The 12,481-nt window shown below is 59.4% G+C and overlaps 1 protein-coding gene across 1 annotated transcript; it reads left to right on the top strand.

Annotated features, from left to right (window-relative positions):
* The first annotated feature begins 3,860 nt into the window (after positions 1 to 3,860).
* PRDM13 (PR/SET domain 13) lies at positions 3,861 to 12,106 on the top strand. The gene is made up of 4 exons (XM_074578338.1): positions 3,861 to 4,436; positions 6,172 to 6,303; positions 6,402 to 6,522; positions 10,629 to 12,106. The coding sequence occupies exons 1-4, from the start codon at positions 4,296 to 4,298 to the stop codon at positions 12,104 to 12,106; spliced, it is 1,872 nt and encodes a 623-aa protein (XP_074434439.1). The 5' UTR covers positions 3,861 to 4,295.
* Positions 12,107 to 12,481: the final 375 nt, after the last annotated feature.

Here is a 12,481-nt window from a genome sequence, read left to right as displayed (position 1 = left end):
GGCCCCGGGACGCGACCGCCCGGCCCCGCCAATCGGCACCGCCCGCCCTCAGCACTGGGCACCGGCAGCGCCGGGCACCGGCACCGGCAGCATTGCGGAGGGGCGGCGGGGAGGCGGCGGTGGCGGCGGGAGGTGTCACGGGGGAGGAATGGATGTGGTGGGAAGGAAGAGAAAGGGGGAATGCGTGGGAAAGGGAAGGGGTTTTGAGGGAGAGTGGCTGAAAGAGTGGAAGTGAGGGAAATCGAGGAAGAAATATCAAGGAATTGCAAAAGAGAGAGAGGGGAAGGCAGGAGGGAAGGAGGGAATGAGGAGAGGAGAGGAGAGGAGAGGAGAGGAGAGGAGAGGAGAGGAGAGGAGAGGAGAGGAGAAAAAGGAAAATATGAAAGTAAACGTTCAGACCGTGTTGGTGTCTTCGGTTTAAAGGGGATTTGCGTGTTTCAGGGTCTCAGCAAGCCTCCCCCCTGCCCTCCACCCGCTTCCTTCCATCCCCATCCCCTTGCGGCGGGGCGGTGGCGGCGGGCGCCGTCCGGAGGCCCGAGGCCAGCCCGGGCAGGGCGGGGAGCACTGTCCCGTTCCCTCTCGTCCTCCCTCACCGTCCCTCTCACCGTCCCGTCCGGTCCCCTCCCCGTCCCGCCCCGTCCCGTCCCGCAGCCCGGGGAAGGGCCGCCTCGGCGGGGCAAAGCCATTTGGGAAAAGGGTCACCCCGGGAGCCGGCGGCGGGGCTGGCTCTGCGGAGCATGGCCTGCTGAATGAACTTGCAGCATTTTGTTGGAGCCTGCGCTGCGGTGCTCGGCGGCATAATGAGGCGGGCCCTGTATACAGGCATTCATGCTGGTCTGAATGTGGTGTTGAACCTTCTCTGTGCCGGAGCGGTTTGATGGTCTGAATGGAGCTCCCTGGTGGGACATTGCTCTCCGCAACTGTGCCTCTTTGGATGACTGTTGTTCCTTAACATTCATGCCTCATTATGGGGCAACCTGTTAAATCAGGGAGAACAGTGTGCCAAAGTGTTACTCAGGGGCACCGGCAGTTCAGCGGTGGGCATAAATAAGGGCCGCCGAGGAAAATAACTTTCATCGCATCTCTGGGCAAAAGTGATCTCGCTTTAATGGTGCCTCTAGTAGCCCGGTTTAAGTATATAAAGAGCGATAGTGGAATGTTTTGATTGAGTCTAAACATTGTCTTTGAATAAAGCTGAAACCATGTAATTAATGTGTCTTTTTAATAAGGGACAATACGGTCGTTCAAGCTATTTAATTTCATTTAATTTTCCATCCCATTTGCTCCAAAGGCTGCTTTTACTTTTAACACCCGGCCTTTCATGCTGCATCTTGCTCCAGTGGGCACATTAGATCGGTTTCACCCTTCCTTTTTAGGGAAGGAAAAATAAAAGAAAATGTGGTTCCTTTCCTCTTTTGTGGACAATTTATTTCACTTGGGGAACTTCAACTTTGAGCCACAGGACAGAATAAAAATTGGAGAACTGGTGTGAATGCTTCCAGAGCAAGGGCTTTTCTTTTCTGAGTGGATGGGAACCAGCCACAATCGGCTATATTAATAAATAACTTTCCTCACAGTCGGCCTTTACATGGTCCTATTGATAAAATTGTTCGCGTGTCGTTCACGCTTTTTGACTCATTAAGGCCTGGGAGGGAGCGGCTCCCGAGGCGGAGCAGTAGGGTACCTTGGTCGCCTTAAAAGCCCTCTCTCTACCTCTGCGGCTCTCGGAATTTCAACCCGGTCTCATCCTCAAGCGGCCAGGCCAGAGGTTACAGGGACATGTTCATGGCTTAAATTTATTGCCCTCAACTTCTTGTTTATCCTTTTTTTCCCCATTCAGGCCGCTGATCAAAGGGGTCATCTTCAGTTCCCCACATCCTCTCCCCCCTCTTCCCTGAAGTGAAAAAGAAAGACACACACCCCGCTCCCGGGACGGTCGCTGCCACCGCACCGCGGAGAGACGCGATCGATGACCATTGGTGCCGCGGGGGGCAGGCGCGACATTTATCTCGTGTGCGCGCCGATACGCACCATTACTAAAAATACATCCGCGACCGACGCGGACTCGGTGCAGGCCAGCAGCCCCCGGCAGCGCCTCGTCCCTGCCCCGATCCTCGTCCCGGTCCCCATCCCGGTGCCACCCGTCCGGGGGAGCCCAGCGCTCTCCGCCCGGTGCCCGCGGGCAGCCCCGGGAGGGAACGGGGGGTGCGACCCACCGGTCTCAGCAGGGACGCTGACATTCCGGGGCTCGCCCCGACTGTGGGAGCGGACGCCGGTGCCTGGTGGAGGGCAGCCAAGGCCGGGGGAGGAGGGGGCTGGCAGCGGCGGGGCTGGGGCGCGCAGCCACCGGCGTGGGCAAGTGTCGTGGCAGCAGCGGCAGTAACTTGCCAGGATGAGCTTTCATTGCTCTCCCGGCGCGGGGCCGGGCAGGGAGAAGGGAAAGAGCATCTTTGCGACTGACAACTCGTGGAGACGCGCCGGCTTCCAAAACGCTCTCGTCCCCCGTGCCCATCCCTGTGGCCTTTTCCTCCCACGCTGCCACGCGTGACGGCGGCGAACAAATCCAGATTAATGCCCACGCTAACGATCACATCGAAAGCGACGAGCCAAGGTTTGTCTTGCAGAAAGCGGGGTTGCCTGAGAAGAGCCCGCTCAGTTACCTGGCACCTACGGGTAGACACACGTCTAAGCGTAGCTTTTTGGGTTTTCTTTTGAAATTTATTAGGTCTGACTATTAGAAAAACGGCAGTGAAAAAAAAAAAGGAAAAAGCTCCATACCTGCCATTGCTTCTGAAAGCAATGGATAAAATCTGCGTGTGCAACTTCTCTGCAGGAGAAAGGTTGAGAAACCTTCTTTTTGGAGAGTTACGAGGTATGGTGCGGAGAAAACCTGCTAGCGGGAATTAGACAGGACTATAAAAGCGAAAGTGGAAAACGGAATTTGTTACTGTACTCTTTGGTCTGACAGGCACATCTGGAGTGTTGCATGTGCAGAAGAAAAAAGTCGCATGCCTTTCCTTTTCAGCTCTAGGAAAATTCTTGGGACACTTACCCATCCTGAATTATAAAATGACTTAATCCTAGCGCCTCGTTGTATCTTAATTAAAACATTTATGCGGAGAGGAGGGACATAGACGCACTCTGTTCGAATCGCTTCGTTCTGGCTTTATTTACAGTGGCTTTTTGTAGGTTCCACCTCCGAAAGCAGTGTCGGGGCAGGCGATTTTGTGTGTGAGAGAGGAACCTGTGGATGTATTAAGCGGGGAATCCAGCTGCGTGCTGTTCGCTAGACATCTGTGTTATCTGCTGGCCGTGTCCCTGTCTTTCCTGGTGGCTGTGTGTCTCTATCTCCTCCTGTCTCTTTCCTAATCGCAAGAATTACAGGCACAGCTTCCCCAGCGCTCGCAGATGCAGCGGTTTGTGTTTTACAGGGGCTACAGCGGCTCATATTTTGTGCTATTCATCCTCCTTAAGGATCAAAGCTCTTCTGAACAGATTACTGGCCTGAAACCAACCCACTGAAATGGTAATATGGTCGTTCTTTAAAAAAAAAAAAAAAAAAAAAAAAGTGTAGGTATTTTCTGGTGTTTTCCCATCAAGTACCTGCCCAATTTCTGTATGGCACACGCCGAGAATCAATAGAAGTTAACAAGTCCTCAAAACATTCCCCATCTCTTTGTTTAATCTCCTTTACAATAAAGCCAAGGGAAGAGAATTAAAAATCTTTGAAGTATATTAAACCTCAAAAGGCTCAGCCAAGTAGACTTAAAATAGTCACTTATTTTCCAAAACTGGTTTGTCGAGGAACAATAAAAGGAAGTAAAATTTATGGAGAAATTATACAGTGGATTTGTCACTTAAAATATCGTAACTGTCTGGGGGACAATACCCCATGCTGAGGATTAATGGTCCCTCCAGACCTTTGATTCACCAGCGCCTTTTCTTTGCCCTTGACAAATTGGATTTTTAGGAATGGGAAGGTCGCCTGGCCCATTGTCTGCCAGCCATTCACTCCGCCTGATTATGCAGGAGGGTTAGGGAAAGGCTCCATGTGACCCTCTTGGATGGGACTCCGCAGCTGCTCGAGGAGCCAAACTCTCTCACCAAACTCTGCGCCCCCAGAGCATCCCCCTGCCAAGGGGTACCCCTCCTCGCTCCCGTTGAAAAGCCGGCGGCCCGCACACCGCCGCGTCACTCTGCGGGCGGAGATACGCCTGTCCTCACCCTCCCCGCCGCTGTCACTCCGGCCCCCTTAAGTAGTTGGGGTTCCCGAGCGCTCACACCCAGAGGCAGCGATGCAAAGCAGCAGGGCTCCGGCCATCAGCGTCAGCGCCGAGAGCTGCATCCCGGCCGGGCTGCGGCTGGGTCCTGTGCCGGGCATCTTCAAACTGGGCAAGTACCTGTCAGACCGCAGGGAGCCGGGACCCAAAAAAAAGGTATTTTTATTTTTTTTTATTATCATTTTTTTTTCCTACGGTCTCTCCCGCACCGCTGGACCTTGCTTTTTCGTTGACTTGGCTTGAGACAAGAGGCTGCTCTTCCCCCCCTCTCTCTTCGATCCTCCCTTCTTAGAGCGAGCCAGAAAAGGAACGGGAAACATTTCCAGAGCGTCCCGAGATGTCTCCTCGTGGCTTTGCCAGGAAAGCCTGCCCGCCCGTGCCCTCTCCCCCTCCTCCTCACCGAAGGGGCTCCGCTAGCCCAGCCGACCTCCGTGGCGAGGCCAGGGGACCCGGGGGCTCTCCCGGAGGAGGGGACGCTCCCCCGCCTTGGACATAGACCTGCTGAACGCGCCGCTGCAGCCCCCTGCCCGGTGCCCGGTGCCGGAGGGCTCTGGTCCCGCCGCCCGGCCCCCGCCCCGCGGGGCTTCGCTCACTTGGGCATCGCCCCCTTCCCCGGCAGGGCCAGGACTAGGAACGGCGGGCTCCTCGCCCCTGGAGGTCCCGCGAGACGGGGGCATGCGGCTTTCACAACCCCCGGGTTTTGTCCGGAGGAGGAGAGGCGGATGCACAGGTTTATTCCTGCGTTTGGCTCGGGTTTGTGCCCCCCCGCCCCCGCCTTTCCTATCCCTCTCCTCGGCCGCGACCCCTTTGGCTGGGGCCGGAGGGGAGCTCGGGGCGAGCGGGCCGGGGGTCCCCGGGGGGCGGCGGCGGCGAGGTGCAGGTGTCGGGGCAGCCCGGCGCAGCTCGGCCCCCTCGCAAAGCCTGGGGCCAGCTCCGACCCCCGGAACGGCAAACAACCATCACGGTCGGAGCGGGAGGTGGGTGACGGCCACCCGACTACCGGGTCAGACGGTGTCCGAGGTGGGAAGGAGCGAGGAGGAGGCGATGAAGGGTGCTCGCCCCGTCCATCAGGCTCTTCAGGGGACTGCGGATGAGAGCCCTCTTTCTACCCCCCGGGCAGCCGCGGCTCACACGTTCCGCTCGGATTTTTAATGCCCTTTAATTGTTTTTAAACGCTCTGCCAGCCCACTCAAATTTATTTCTCATCTGGCTCCCTTGGTTTCTCGCTTTAGACTGCTTTGTTCCGATGACTTTTATTGCACGGTCATTCAGGGAACGGGCACTTCATTTTCTCTTTGTATGGGCAAGCAGATTATGAAGGATGGGGCCACAGAGACTTTGTAGCTAAGCAGAATCCTCTCCCCTTTCCCCCTCCCCGTCTCCCGACAAGTCGTGTGTGTCGCAATTGTTTTGCCACGGGCTCAAAGGCTGCGGAAACCCTTAAAAAAAATAACATCTTATCTGGGCATTTAATATTGCGTTAAGCTAAATGCGGCAGCTGCGACTGAACAAGGTGCGTTTGGGCCAGTGCCACCCGAGGGAAAAATTCCCCATTTTCCCTCGCAATGCTGCAGGTCCCCGCCGGGCCCGGGCTCTTCCATCCTCACCCCGGCAGAGCAGCAGCTCCCTCCAGGCCAGCCGCAGCTCTCCCGGGGCACCTGCGAATCGAGGAAGGTCCTGCCCAAAGGTGGGCGAGGATGGAAGAGCCAAACCGGCGGCAAAACGGCACGCTGTCGCCGCTGCTTCCCAGCTGCCATGCCCAGAGACCTTCCCGGCGTGGGAAAGCAGGCTCGCCCGGGCAAGGCAGAGCGGGGAGGGGGACGGGTAAGCTTTTTGCTGTCTTTCTGTTTCGTGTGGCGTGGAAGTGACAGCGGTGCCGCCTGTCTTCCAGGTGCGGATGGTGAGAGGGGAATTAGTGGATGAAGCCGGGAGCTCAGCTCTGGAATGGATAGGGTTAATCCGGGCTGCCCGAAACTCCCAAGAGCAGACACTGGAGGCTGTTGCGGATCTGCCAGGAGGACAGGTACCCCACTCGCGGCTCCGGGACGGCCTGGCACCGCTCTCCGCCGCCTGCCTCCCCTCTCAAGCCTCCTGAAGAAGTTTTCTTTCTCCCCCTCTCAGATTTTCTACCGGGCGCTGCGAGATGTCCAGCCGGGAGAGGAGCTCACCGTCTGGTACTCCAACCCCCTGGCGCAGTGGTTTGACATCCCCGTCACCGCCACCCCGACGCACGACGAGAAAGGTACGGATGCGGTCATCGTTATCAGAGCAGCCAAATTAAACGAAACAAAACAAACCCTCTTTAATTGACACCTTTGAGGGGGGACCCCAAACTGCGGTAAGCAAACGTGGCTCCTCAGAAAAATTAATGCCAGCACAGCTGCTGTCACTTTTAACCTGCCACCCTTTAAACTAAGACTCCATCTGCTTATGTTTAAAGGGTGATCTATTAACTCGGTAGCGTATGGAAGGGCCCCCGTGCCTCAAGTCGTTCTGTCAGCGGCACAATTTAATGATCTTTTGATAGGCAAATGGAATTTCTATGAAAACAGCGCTCGTGTTGTTATGCAAGACAGCAATTTGGCTTCGCAGTTTCTAAAAACATCACTTTCACCTTGTGTGCTCCTTGGTCAGAGCTTCAGACCCTCTTTTCAGGTCATTTTTTGGGCAGATTCACATAGTCAAGTCGAAACGGGTACTGGGCAATACCTGTAAATTAGGATGCATTAGGTAAAAAATTAAGTCGTCATCAAATCACACTCAAATAAGGATTTCCGAGGATATTGGGGAGGGGAAGACAGTCATCTGGGACCACTTGTTTCAATCAGCAAGCTGATTCTTAGCTGGAATTACACCCATGTTAACAAAAATGATAAGGTGGCAGCACATTAAAGAGGGGGAGAGAAGACGGCACCCCTCAGTGTTCACCCGTCGGGCCGCTCTGGCAGCAGGCACATCCTCCGGCTAGTCCCTGCGGGGGAAGCCAGTGTTACATCCCAGCCCAAGTTGGGCCGGGAGAGGTTCGCAATGATTCCAAGCGTGAGAGTAGGACACAAACGAGGTCAGATGCCGCTTACTGTAGCTTTATTGTTATTCCCCAGCAATAGTCACTGACATGAGGGATAGAATAAGGCAGAAGTAGTGGAAAGGCAGAAAGGAGAAGCGGTATTGCAGAACACAGCAAGAGCATAGTCACCACCACAGGCCCGACAGCGTCCCGATCGTCCTCTGGAGTTCAGCGGTGTCCCATTGATCCGTAGTTCTCAAGTCGTGATGGTGGTGGGAGTCTCAGTTTCTGGTGGGGTCACCGTACCAGTTATAGTCCAGGTTGGTCTGTAGCTTGACCAATCAGCATGACAGTGGCCTGTGCCCAGCTACTCGTTGTTTGACACGGTCGCCGTATGAGCTCTTCCTGCCTTTGTTGCTTGGGCAGCACTTGGCTCAGCACAGTCATTGTGCCTCAGCGAGTTTGGGGTAGACAGAGTCTGGCCACTCTGATAACCAAAGGCCTACACCCTTTTCAGCTGGTGGCAATACACCTTTTTCAGCTGGTGGCAATACACCTTTTTCAGCCGGTGGCAGTAAGCAAAAGAATGGTCTGCAGAAAGTGCTAAATAGACACAAGCAAGCTTCTTATCGGCCCGCAAGCCTGCTGTCGATTTACAGAAGCTTAAGCAAGCTTTGAGACGATTATTTTGAGGGTCCAGTCCCTCACGCATCCTCCCGCTGATCCCGGGGGGAAAACGGGCTCCCAGCGCGCCCAGTGGGGGCGGCGGCGGCTCGGCGCGACCGGCGGGCACTCGCCCACCTCGGGCTAAGCCCGCTGAGCTGGCGGCTAGGCGACCCGCCCTGCTCCTGCCCGACGCAGAAGACCCTTCAGCCTGGTGGTATCCCCGGGAAGGAAGAGAGGGCACGATGCGGGGGAGGCGCTGACCCTCCTCACCCCTCAAGGCTGGCTGCTCCGCAGGGTGATCGGGATCCGGCCCGCAGGGACGATGGCCGAAACGCCGGGCGCTGGCAGCTCGCCTCCCATCCGACTCGAGCGATGCGCAAGAGCCCAAATCCCTCCTTGCACTAAAACTGCAGCCGGAAAAGAAACTCTTGGTAACGTCTCTGTCCTCCCCCACCAAGGGCAGTGAGGGATTGGGTCTGCGGAGGGTCACCCTCCTCGGAAAGCCCAGGCTCTGGCGAAGTTTCGGCTGCAGGAAGGAGGACACAGCGCCGGGTTCTGCCCTCCCAGCACAGCAGTCCTTGCCTGCGGATGGGGACCAGGCTGCTCAGGGGAAATAACGACAAGAAAGCACAGGTCTGCCAGAGGCACCCAGCGTGTGGCATCCTCCTCGTCCCGTCGAAGCGAGACTTGATTGCAGGCTGATCCTGCGGATCTGCTGTGTCTCCGGCCACACAGTTTCCAGGCTAATTAATACGGACTAATTAATAAGTGTATCAAAATGCTGAAGAGCTCTTATTTTAAGGATAGTATGCTGGAAAAAAAACAAAACAAAGCAAAGCACCAGGGCGGAAGAAATTCAGAGAGCGCTTTTTAAAAAGAAAAAATAAATCAAAACCAAAACGAAACAAGAAAACTTTGGAAATCTTCTGTGTTTGACCCCATCTATTTGTATTTATGGTGATGAGACAGGGGTAGTTTTCCTTGTTTTCGTTTCTTATTTTTTTCACTTTTTTTTCACTTTTTTTTTTTTTTTTCTCTCCCCCGAGCGATGGTCTCTGGGCTGGAGCTGAGCCGGGAAAAGCGCTGGACCGGGTTCGGTGGCGTTCGCGGTGGGCAGCCGGTCCTGCCGATCCCGCCACACTTTTGCCGAGGACAACCCGGGGCCAAACGGCGCGGCTGGAGAGACCGCAACGGCCAATGGAGGCAGAGGGAGGGAGCCGGCGGGCGTGCGGGGCCACACGCCTTTGGTTCCGTACCGCTCCGTTACCCGTTCCCCAAAGCACGGCGCTGCGATCCCGGCCGTAGTTCCGCATCCCCGTAGCCGCTGCCCCACCCGCGCTCCGGGCGGACGCGGTGCCACCCCCTTCCCTTCTCGACGGGGCGAAAAAGCAAGTCCAACGACTCCATGAGGCTGCACGGCCCGGGACCGCCGCTCCACGGCAAGCGAGGAAGGGCTGCGCACGACGGCGAGGACACGGGGGACGCGGGACACGCACCAGCGCTGGATCCTTCCACGCGAGTTCGCTGCCCGAGTTTCCCGCGGAGGGCGAATACCTGGTGTTTCACCCGCACCGGCCACCGTCTGGTCCCTGGCCCAAAAGCTGCGTTACAAGCCCTCTCGGGGCTTGTAAGTCCGCCTCGGTGACCCGCCGCCCCCCACGGCTGCCGCGGAGCGCAGCGCAGGGCCGAAGCCCCCCCGTCCCCGGTGGCTTGTGCCTTACCTCGCCCCCCCCCCAGGCGACCCCCCAAAACGTGAGGAGCTGGCCCCAGGCTTGCAGCGGCCTCTCGTTTCCGTGTGGCGCTTGGCCTCACCCGTGGCGTTTCGGTGCGTTGGTTCAGGAAAGAGGGTCAGCTGGGGACGGGCAGGGTGGGCAGCAGCTCGGGGGGACCCTAGGGTCTTCTGAAACGTCTTGTCGGTGTATGGCAGTGACTGGAGGAAGGGGAAAGAGAGAGAGATATGGGTACACAGAGAGAAAAGGAGAGAGAAGAAAAGAGAGGAGAGAAGGGAGAGGGAAAGGGGAGGAGAGAGACAGAAAGAAAGATGGAAAAGGAAAGAAGGGAAGGGGGAGAAAGAAGGAAAGAAAAAGAAAAGAAATAAAAAGAAAAGATACACAGACAGACAGGTTGCCCGCAGAGGCAGCGTGTCACCGTCGGGGCTGGGGAGATGCTCCTCCGTGGGAACACACTCCTGGCAAGCAGGGCCACGAGGGGGAAGCGAAACCTGTGCCTCCGCGGTGCCGGGCAGTCACCACAGCCGCGGCCACCGAGGTCTGTTCCGCTTGAGAGAAGCCGAAATGTTTAGGGGACGGGGCACAAAGGGCATTGTCCTCTGAAAGGGAACGATTACATATGGCCCATACATATCGGATATTGTCTCGCCGCGTAATGAGGGGCTCACGATCATTAGATTGGCCTTTGTTCGGTGCAGCCGACTCCCTGACATACGCTCCCTCCTCCGCAAACGCCAACAGATGGGCCCCCCGACAGACGACTCGCGGCAGCAGCTGCTCCCCCCGCGGCGCCCCGTCCGCGGGAGCGCAGCCCGCACCGCGCAGCGCAGCGCCCGCACCGCACCGCGGCACGGCACGGCACGGCGGGGGGCGGGCCGGGGCGGCGGGGGGATGCGCGGGGATGCGCGGCCGCCGCTGACGGGTCCCCTCCTGTTGCCTCCGCAGGGGAGGAGCGGTACATCTGCTGGTACTGCTGGAGGACCTTCAAGTACCCCAACAGCCTCAAGGCCCACGTCCACTTCCACTGCGCGCTGAGCCACGGACGGCCCTTTCTCCACCACGACCACGGCCGGCCCGCCGCCACCGCCTTCGGCCTCCCCCACAAGGAGCCGCCGGCCGCCGCGCTGCGGGGCCACCCGCCCCCCGGCTGCGGCCCGCGGGAGGCCGTCAAGCGGGAGGTCGCCGCCGCCTCCCCGCCGCTCTCCAAGCCGGGGCTGCCCAAGCGGGGGGCGGGCAAGGAGGAGCAGGAGCGCGCCCTGGACATGAGCGTGGGGGCGGCCCGCGGGCCGGGGCCGCTGCTGGGGCCGGCGGGAGGCAACGGGCTGGCTCTCTGCCCCGGGGCCCGCTCGGCTTTCCGCCCCGCCGGGCCGCTGCGGGAGGAGGCGCGGGGAACCGCCGCCGCCCTCGGCTTCTCCAAGCTGCTGGGGGGGCTGAAGGCGGGACGCGCCGCCGCCGAGGCACCGCCCAAGTGCGGGGCGCTGCCGGGCGAGGCCGCCCCCCCGACGGCGGCGGCGGCTGCAGCGGCGGCGGCGGGGCTGGCCTGCGGCGGGGGGCTGCGCGCCTTCCCGCTGCTCTCGCCCCTGGAGGAGGCCTCGGCTTTCCGGCAGGTGGAGCGGGGGCTGCCCACCGCCGCGCTGCCCCCCGCCCGCTACCCGCCGCTGCCCGGCGGCGCCCTGGAGCGCTTCGGGCTGCCGCCCTTCGAGGGGCTGAAGGCGTACGCGGGCGAGTGCGGGCTGCCGGTGATGCCGCTCACCGTCTACAACGGGGAGCTGCTCTACGGAGCCGCCCCCTACTACCCGCTGAAGCTGCACCTCGGCGGCCTCCTCAAGTACCCCGAGTCGGTGTCGTACTTCGGGGGGCCGGCGGCGGGGCTGCACGCCGCCGAGCTGGGCTCGCTGGCCAGCATCGACCGCGAGATCGCCATGCACACGCAGCAGCTCTCCGAGCTGGCGGCCGAGAAGGGCCGGGGGCGGCTGGAGGCGCTGCCGGCGGGGGCGGCCGGCGGGAAGCCCAAGACGGGTCACCTGTGCCTCTACTGCGGGAAGCTGTACTCCCGCAAGTACGGGCTGAAGATCCACATGCGGACTCACACCGGCTACAAGCCCCTCAAGTGCAAGGTCTGCCTGCGGCCCTTCGGGGACCCCAGCAACCTCAACAAGCACATCCGCCTGCACGCCGAGGGCAACACGCCCTACCGCTGCGAGTACTGCGGCAAGGTGCTGGTGCGGCGCCGTGACCTGGAGCGGCACGTCAAGTCCCGGCACCCGGGGCAGAGCCTCGGCAAGGCGGCCGAGGACAAGAGTGACTCTGGCTACCCGCACCCCGAGCAGGAGCAAAAGACTGACAACGAGAGCGACGTGGACGTCTGCTTCACCGACGACCAGAGCGACCCGGAGAGCGGCAGCAGGCACCGCCAGCAGTGATGCGGAAGGCGGACGGGGCGGGGCGGGGGGTGTGTGGGGAGGTGTCGCCGCAGACCCCCCCCATCCAATTTACTCGGAGCTCCAGGCCTCCCGGGGCGGTCCCACGGGAGGCCGTGTCGAGGGCGGTGGCGGACTGGCAGGTCCCAGCGGGCGGCGGGGCTGCGCGCTCGTCGCGGGTGTCCCCCCGCCGCGGTGCCGGGAAAGGATGGCGGGGGGCGAAACCCTGGCGGGCCCGGGATCCCATCGGAGAGACACCGCTTCCTCATCGGCGCCCGTATTTCAGTGGCCATATATTTTTATTGTACCTTTGTGTCGAGGAAATTGTGCCTTTTGGAAACGATTTTTTTCTATGTGCTCTCCCGTCACTTGTCCCAG

Source organism: Larus michahellis, chromosome 3 (genome assembly GCF_964199755.1).
Source record: "Larus michahellis chromosome 3, bLarMic1.1, whole genome shotgun sequence".
In the NCBI taxonomy this organism is placed as follows: domain Eukaryota; kingdom Metazoa; phylum Chordata; class Aves; order Charadriiformes; family Laridae; genus Larus; species Larus michahellis.
The sequence above is the reverse complement of the archived record's forward strand: the minus strand, read 5'-3'. Positions and strand labels throughout refer to the sequence as shown.